Source organism: Petaurus breviceps, unplaced genomic scaffold, assembly GCF_028583685.1.
Source record: "Petaurus breviceps papuanus isolate PSGF00001 unplaced genomic scaffold, PetGlider_PUasm1.0 37, whole genome shotgun sequence".
Classification (NCBI taxonomy): Eukaryota; Metazoa; Chordata; class Mammalia; order Diprotodontia; family Petauridae; genus Petaurus; species Petaurus breviceps.
Window position 1 is genome coordinate 16,138,834 of NW_027186296.1, and position 9,085 is coordinate 16,147,918.

Sequence of the window (9,085 nt, forward strand, 5' to 3'; positions counted from 1 at the left end):
GTAATCACCTTGTAAACCAGCAGCAGATGAATTTGCTGCCTTGCCTCACAATAAACAAGGGCCTCTGTGGTGAGAAACACAGAAACACAATCCCTGTGAGGGTTAGTCATCTTTTGTTGGGATGAGTGACTTGGAGATGGCCATTCTTGGTTTCTTCCTCCCCCTCCAGGAAGTGTTTGGACGGTTCCTCCTCTTTGGACACCTCACAGGACTCCTATTCGTTTTGGGAGTGCTTGGAGGAGGTAGCATTTCCTCTTTGGGCCCCCCTAGAGTGGTGTTTCTTAACAATCAAGTATTCTTGAACTGATTCACAATGAAAGTAAAGCTCCTGCTAGAAAGAAAACAGAGAATGACTTCCCCTAATAACTCTGTCTGTGTCTGATCTGTGTCTTCATCCAGATGGGTTAGAATTCAGCCTCCCCCCCACCCTCTACTCTAACTTCACAAGTGGACTCATCACTGTTCTGACGGTATGCTTAGTACACTTGACTTATTTGTCCTCTACTGAGTTGACATTCTGATTAAGAGAGAAATAGGGTTTCTGGTACACAGAGTAAGGGGAAACTAAGGAAAAAACCTTCCTCTTCAGTTTTGTTTCATGCAAAAACAATTAAAAAAAATAAACCTACTACTGGCAGCTCTGAGAGGTGAGGGTCTGGAGTTTGGGAGGTCATTGAGAAACCACTGAAAATTGTCAGCTTATTTTTTCCCTACATGATACTTACTTTCTTTATACATAAAGCTGTTAGGGCCAGATCAGAAAAGGTTATGCAGAAGAGGTAGCTGAGTTTACTAAGGGATATTTTGGTAGAGGGACCAAAGTCCTCTTCCTGAGCTACAGTATCCCGAAATGAACCAGGTTCATCCCTATTCCAGACTCACCTACTAAATTAGTAATGAAGTGTTGAATCCAAAGAAGGGAGAAGAGGAAGGAGAAGTAAACAGCCCTAACCTCTTTCATACTTGTAGCTCTTTTGTGTTACTTTGGAAGTAGTATTGGGGCTGATTGGTATCTTTGCTATATAATGACAATTGAAAGGCAATTACTGTTTAATGGTAAGATTAAAGAACCTGCTAAGCCTGACTCTATTCTCTATCCTTCCCTAAGAACACTTGCACCTATAAAATCAAGCATCCTTTTCTGTAGAATAGGAGAGAAACCATTCGTTGGAATACACTATTACTATGGGCCATTGACAAGGACAGGGAAATAATTTGACTTAAGACTGGATTTTACCTGTATCGATGAAAATGGGTATTTCTAAGCAGGTTAGTTAATAGCTAGTAGATTCATGGGCTTTTATTTTTTTTTTCAATAGTTGCAATCAATTTATTAAAAGAGATGATTGGTTAGGCATCTGCAATGGTGACTTCAACTTCTACACCTGATTCAATGCTGATAGAAGTAATCTGTTTAACAATTTCAGAAGGACTGTGCAAATCAATAAGGCGTTTGTGGATTCTCATCTGGAACCGATCCCAAGTCTTTGAACCTTCACCGAAAAAAGTTTTTCTAGTTGTGATTTGAACAGGTCCCTTCACTTTCAAGTTCTTCTCTTTGGCTCGTCTGATTAGTTCGGCACACACTTTCTTGAGTGATTTCATGTTGGGGCTGGTCAGGGTGATCCTGACCCAGTGAGTGGCCACTTCGGGCTCCACAAGGGTCTTGCCGGTCGGTGTCTTTGAATGCCGTGGCGGTGGAGCGGCTTCCTGACCGACTTATTCCTCGGTGAGAGCGAACAGCGGTGAGTCAGGAGGAGGAGAGGCAGAGACTGCCGCCTCCAAGCGGCTGCAGCGGCGATACCTTCACCAAAGAGGTGATTCATGGACTTTTAAACACAAGAAGTTAGATTAATCCAATATTAGCATAAGCTATGAGGGATGTTCCAATATTTCCTTATAAAATTACTCATTTTCTTCCTTCCTATGCCAGTTCTCCTGTAAATATATTTCCTGGGAAACATTGAAAGTAAAGCAAACTTTTCTGGGGAAAAATTGTTTGTTTGTTTTTTTAATGGTTTTTTTTTTCCATTCTTCCAAACAAAGATCCATTCATTTGAAAAATAAAATTGAAAGGGGTTTTAGAAATTATGTGGGCCAAATTCTTCATTTAACATCAGGACATTGAGGCCCAAGGAGGTTCTGTGAGTTGCAAAATCACAGGGTTAGAAGGGACCTCAGTACCATTTTATTCTAATTCATAGCTAGAAACTAGAAAGTTGTTTCCCCAATGACATACCCAACAAGTAGTCATTTAGACTTTGCTGGATCGCCAACGAGGCAATACTCCTACCCCTCAGAGCATCCCATTCTCTTTGTGATAACTCTTTTTAGTTTACCTTGCATCAAACCTAAATATTCCTCTTTATAGCTTCTCTCCCCATTCCCCCCTCATCCCCTAGGTCTTTCCTCTGGGGTCAAACCTTCCAGGTTGCAGCCATCCAGATACTTGAAGGCAACTATCATATTCCCTCCAAGAATTGGTTAGTACTCCAGTCTTGTGACTGAAAGTCTTGTCCCAAATCAGAAGGTATATTAGGGAAGACCATCCCTATCTAAAACCTAAAGGCCAGAAAATAACCTGGGGCCAGAAATGGGTGAGAGAGAGAAATAAGGGAGGCAGAGGAAAAGAGATTAAGATCTAGGAAGGAAAGAAGAGAGAAGGAAAAAGGAGAGGGAAAGAAATTGAAAGGTAGAAATAAAAAAGAAGGAAAAGGCTAGAAGGTAGGGGAGAGGTTGTCATAAGAAGATGAGTGGAAAATTTGGAGCAGTAGTAAAAATGGAGTCAAACAGTCAACATAAAATCACTTACTACCCCATCCCTCATCTGTCTTTATCATAAAATTAACCCATAATTCTTTATCTCTTTTGTTTGAAAATTAAATAAATTCATCATCCCTTGTCCACCTGTGATCTATAGGAGAGGTTTATTGAGCATGTATAGGTGGGATACATCTCTCTTAAACTCTTACATTGTACCCTCTTTTTAAGTATTCCACATGGAGAATGGAACCTTAAGAAAAATTTCTAAGGGCTTTTCCCTAAACTTTAATTTGGTGTCAGCCTTTTTCACTAATCAGAGGACATTACTTTTTCTCTGACTCTCCCAGGAATCAATAACTTAATGTTCTTCAGTCATCTTCATGACCCTATTTGGGGTTTTCTTGGAAAAGATAATGGAGTGGTTTGCCATTTCCTTCTCCAGCTTATTTTACTGATGAGGAAACTGAGGCAAACAGGGTTAAGTGACTTAATCAGGATTACGTAACTAGTAAGTATCTTAAGGCCAGATTTGAACTCTGTAAGATGATTTTTCTGACTCCAAGCCCCACAGTCTATTCACTGTGCCACCTACCTGCCCTAAACTTAGTAAGATCTCCCAAGAGTTAGCAGATCAGGAAATTATATCATGAAGGCAATTCATAACCACAATACCTAATAGCAAGGGATGTTGTGAAGTTCAGATGAGGTAATGGATATAAAATACTTCTCAATGCCTTATATTAATGTTCATTATCATTAATATTGTTGTTGTTGTTATTATCAGTAACCTACAGTGACAGATCTCTAGTCTGGTGCTGACTCATTCTCTGAGTCTTCTACTGCAATCTTTTTGAGTCCAAGCAGTATTTATGGAGTAATACAGGTATGAAAGTAGATCTTTAACAAATGAGCTCCACTTAAAAAAAAAAAAAAACAACACCAAAACAAAAACATATATAGGTATCCTTTTAAGTTTAATTTGAATTATTAACACCATCTTAAGGCTGGATAATCAACAAAATAATAAGTCAAGCCCTGATTTGTAGTGTTTACTGATTTCTGGGATTTAAATACTCAAAATGAAATTTTAACAGTGGGCTGCCTCTCAGCAAACAACTAAGCCCTGTTAGAGCTGTCTCCAGCACACCCCTATGGATAGCCAGCACTTATAGTATGAGCATTTTTAGATATCTCTGTAGCATCAATAATCTCACAAGTCATGTGGTGTTGAGGACCAGGGCCAGTGGGTCTCTGACCCTGATGACTGAATAAGCCCTCTCAGCATAAGACCCTGCTAAACAGGCCCAGATTGGTTCTCCATCCCCCAGGAAGGATCACAGGCACGGGCATCACATCGCCGTGAAAAGCATAGTACAGGCTCTCGGCCTGGGAACAAGGACGCTTGCAGTGTTCTCAGGGGAAACTAGCATAATGTATCAACGTAGTATTAACTAGAAGCCTTGGGACCACTCCATCCTGTTCTAGGGAGTTTTGGAACATTCTGCCTGGCACTCGTATAGTATGCTCACCCCTCTCCAAAAGGCTATTCAGCGGATAAAAATAATTCAGGGAACTTAGTAACAAGTAAGCAGATAAGCCTCGTCTCAGAAAATTTTCAGGAGAAAAAATATTAAGACTCTTAAAGACATTAGTAAAAGTAAGAGAATTATTTATCCCTAACAGTCAGTTACATGAACTCGTGGAATGTTGTCCCGATTTGGTAAATTGGGATCCAGCCAGGAGAGAGAGGAGTGAGGGACTAATGGAGGAGGGACTCCAGCATTTCCCCATTTCTGCCTTTCTTCTACGGAATATGTTAATGATATATTTAACATCAGAAATGAAAGTGCCAGGGGCGGCTCAAACACTTCAGTGTGATGCAGATGTCTCTAATATTATCAAATGAGTCTTACCTGGCTTCTGTTACTATCTAGAGAGCCAGCAACTGTTTGATCTTTTCAGATCTACAAATTCTATGTGATCCATTCGGTTATTTTCTGTATTTCTTTTTGTTTTGTTTATGAGTCTTTGTGAGAATGAGTGAGAGTAATTTGTCCTTCTGTAAGATTTAAAATGCAGTTGGTCTGCAGAACTTTCCATGGGATGTTATCTCTCACTCCCCCTCTCCCTTCTTTCTCGCCAGAAAATGAACAAAGTATTTTATTATTTTACAGTTTATAAGATGGTTATGGTAAGTCGAAGAGTATAGGAGCAGTGTCGGGTTAAGAATTAGAAAGAAATAGGGTATGTGTCATTTTAAAAGGGGCTTTAATCAAAATCTAGCAAAAAGATGACAGTAGGAAAAAGCAAGAAAGTTTAAGCATGTAGCAATGAGAGGAGCATGGGTAGAAAGCTTAAGACAGGTATAAATTACTTGCATGAAAATTGTGAACAGAAGTGTTAAGATTTTTAAAAGTTTGAAAATCTCCTCCTCTTCATTCCACTTTGGCCAAGTGGAGTGAGGAGAAGATGATAAGAAATAAGGGAATTTTTTTTCCCTCAGATCAAAGAGGCAAACAGACAAACATGTGGGAATACAGCTGCAGGTCAATTAAATTCATGTGAAAAGTAAAAACGTTTCACTCCTAATTTGATGCTAAAGATAAGATAAAGATATTATACTATTTGGCATTTTGGCAAATTGGAATATTTTCTAAGATCTGACCAAAAAACGTGAAGTTTTGGTTCTCTAGTGGGGGAGAAGGAATATGGTGCCATTTCTGACTCCCTCTTTACTGGAAAAGTCAAAGCTCTTGCTTTCAAAGAATTGTTTAAGGAGTGGACACATAAATACAGTTAACTGGAGTAAAAGTTTTGTCAGCAAAAAAACATTTTTACAAAAATTCATTAAAGCCTCTTGTCCCAGATTAGGCTAAAAGAGAGTTCTGAAGATTAATAGGGAATTTAAGTTACCCTCCCCAATCTGGCAAAAGGGAGAAAACATACTAAAGTTATCAAGGACTCCACTAAGCAACAGCCTTGAGGTACCCTGAAGCCCACACCTGTAAGCAAGCAGATAAACTTCTCCAATTCAAACATCTACATCCACAATCAGGCTCTGTAGCCGTGAGGAGAGGAGAAAAACCTCTGTACTCAATAAGCCCAATTTTCATCATTAATTTTTGCAAGTGATGATTTGGAAATAAAATTGATGTCATAATGTTATGTGGGGATCATTGTAAGCCAGAAATAGTGTTAGATAAGCAAATTTTTTATCCAAATTTTGTTGGAATTAAAAGATAAAGAACTTGTTTAAAAACAGTTATGTCATTTAAATCTTATAATGTTTATATATGCCATATAGAAAATCAGGTATTTACACATCTACCTGAAGTTAAGAGAGATTACAACTAAAACAATTGGATTATCAGTTATTTGTAACTTGTAAGATTATTAATTGTGATTTTATTGTTTTAATGCTAAGAACTTAAAATTGTTGATTGATTAATATATGTAGAAAGGAGGAGACTGGGTGAAAACTTTATTTTGGATTAATTCTGTCCATTCAGAACATTCCTCCTCCATGTGTGACAGTTAGCTCACAATAGTTAGGGAAATAAGCATTAACCCCCCACTCTCTCCTGCTTAGAATCCATATCAATCTTATGTTATAAAACTGCCAAAAGCCCATGGAAACTATCTTTAGAGGCAAGGTCATTCAGCCTGAGAAAGGAACTTGTTTTAATTGTAACTTGCTAAGAAAGTTGCAAAATATTAAAAAGAAATTTGAGAAAGAAAAATGTTAAATGAAATTCTTTATGTAGGAGAAACATAGTAAATCTTTATTGTTTATTACAGCTCCATGGAAATAAAAAATTTTAATTGTAACTGGTTATGAGCCATGATTTGGTGAAAGAAATTTTTTAACTACTTAAGGCTCACCTCTAAAATATCCTAATATCAATAGTTTTTAAAGTACTGTATCAGATTCATTTATTATACCTTTTCTGGCTAAAACACCTTTTAACATCTAAAGAATTCTGCAATCAACTAGAAAATTAGTAAGTTAATAATGCTTTGGAGATTTATGTTACTTAAAGACATTTTACTATACCTTTTTGACTAAAACACTTTGTGATATCTAAAGAATTCCACAATTATCTAGGAATTCAGTTATTATTACTCACTACTCCTGCTTACAATACAAAGCTTTTAGCTATGATATTACTGTTAAATGATTTTTCTTTTCCCTTTAATATTGAGTCAGATAGCAAATATTCAGTGTACATATGCCAACATATTTGATACTGTTAAACTTAAACACATTCAGAATACAGATCTTTTTAACCTTTTTCAGTAATTACAAGCTCTTATAAGATAGAGGCCACTACCTGTATTACAGTTCATTCTTCACTTCCTAGGCCTCTTTATCTAAATAATGTGACTATTAATAGTTCAAGTTTTTCCAACTTTTTTCCCCCAAATATTCATAGAACTACATTAGCTTACTCTTATTTTTATCAAAATGCATATACTCTATGTAAATAATTCCATGTTACTAGGGAACAAGCTAGACAGATTGAATGCTGATAATGTTTCTACCATTAACAATTTATTTCAATCTTTCTGTGATCATTTTAAAAATAATATTAATTAGAGGCATAGCCCTTATAATAAAGATATTACAAGCTAGTTGCTAAAATAAAAAAGGGGGGAGCAATTAACTACTACTTTAGATACATAGAATATATTAGCTAAATAAAAACATCTCTAAAAATGAGTATACACCAGCAGTTAAAAAATGGGAAAAGTGCATATTCCCCAAAATGAAGGTTATGTGGGATTTATTACTGTAGGGGCAAGGCCGTGTTTATATATTTTCCAGAAGCTGGGGAACAACCAATGAGGGTGCCAGAACAGAAATGACAGGGCATGTACTCCAAATCACCCAGAAAGATGAAAAAGCTTCAGCACCAAAGAAGAACTCACAGAGACAGAACATGGAAATAAAGAAGAGGTCTCCTAATGCAACCACTACACAAAACAAAAATGCTGTGCCCCTATGGGGACAGAGCGAACATTTTTTATATCCACCCAAAGAACTGAAACCTGGTACCCCAGGATTTGTGTTTCTTGCTGTGATTACTTTGCTTTCTATACAAACTGAACTGGTTTCATCCTGGTTTATGTTTCAAGACACCTATCCCTGCTGCATCACTTGTTTCATATATAACTGTAGCTGTAACTACATATATTTGACACCATTAAGCCTTCCTTCTACTAATGTAAATCATTTGCAGACGATATAAGACCATACTACATTTTATTGGAATATACCCTGATTTAACTGTACTTAAGGTATTAGTCGCTATGCTGTCATTAAACTCTTTGTACAACCACCCTCTTTTGGTTTCAGACTTCAGGGGAACCTGCACAAAAGTAATTTCTGGACTTTTACTCATGGGACTAATTGTAACTGTGTCTTCTATTCTCCTTCTCCAATGTACTTAAGGATACACCTGTCTATGTGTGACTCCTTGTATTCTTGCTCAATGTATATCTGGGAGAGATTTGTACTATTATTTCGTCTACTATTATGCCCTACTATTATTTTGTCTACTATCATTGATAATTTCAACCACTGTGTCTTTGTATCTAGGTAATAAGTTAAAGTAGAGACTTTCAACAAAAATTAGATGCTTTAAAGGAAACAGTAGAATTTGTGAAAGACAAGCGTGCAGAAACTGAGTTTTGTTGAAGTGTGATTATAGATTTCATCCTATTTGTGTTACATCCGTGAAATATAATAGGTCTGATTATAATTGGCTAAAATAGATAAAAGTAGTTTGTTAGGGATTTTTAGAAATACCTCCATAGGGATGAATTTGGCACAACAAATTTGGGGTTCATTTAAAGAGTTAAGTCCTTTGCATTGGCTATATACATTGCTTTCACCCCTCCTTCCCCTTGTTATAGTGTGTCTTGTTGCAATTTGCATTGTTCCCGTATGTTCCTGGTGCTGGACTCATGCTCTGCATGAGGTTGTCACTGAACTGTATTACCTGGACCTTCATCAACAGGGGGAGGTGTGAGGACCATGGCCAGTGGGGCTCTGACCCTGATGGCTGAATAAGCCCTTTCAGCATAAGACATAAGCTAAACAGGCCCAGATTGGTTCCCCATCCCCCAGGAAGGCTCACAGGCATGGGCATCACATCCCCGTGAGATGCGTGGTCCGGGCTCCCAGCCTGGGAACAAGGACGCTTGCAGTGTTCTCAGGGGAAACTAGCATAATGTAGCAGCATAGTATTAACTAGAAGCCATGGGACTACTCCATCCTGTTCTAGGGAGGTTTAGGGAAGTTTGGAACATTCTGCCTGGT

At 37.6% G+C, this 9,085-nt stretch overlaps 1 protein-coding gene across 1 annotated transcript; it reads right to left on the reverse strand.

The window, feature by feature from the left end:
- Positions 1 to 1,298: 1,298 nt before the first annotated feature.
- Positions 1,299 to 8,802, reverse strand: LOC138168784 (small ribosomal subunit protein uS10-like). The gene is made up of 2 exons (XM_069097624.1): positions 8,766 to 8,802; positions 1,299 to 1,718 (listed from the first exon to the last, which is right to left on the reverse strand). The coding sequence occupies exons 1-2, from the start codon at positions 8,800 to 8,802 to the stop codon at positions 1,351 to 1,353; spliced, it is 405 nt and encodes a 134-aa protein (XP_068953725.1). The 3' UTR covers positions 1,299 to 1,350.
- Positions 8,803 to 9,085: the final 283 nt, after the last annotated feature.

Bases quoted from the DNA above. Each gene is read 5' to 3' on its own strand.
- LOC138168784 (XM_069097624.1), bottom strand. From the start codon at position 8,802: ATGGTCCTCACACCTCCCCCTGTTGATGAAGGTCCAG. The intron at 1,719-8,765 runs GTAATACAGTTC...CCGAGGAATAAG, and splicing joins CCCTGTTGATGAAGGTCCAG to TCGGTCAGGAAGCCGCTCCA.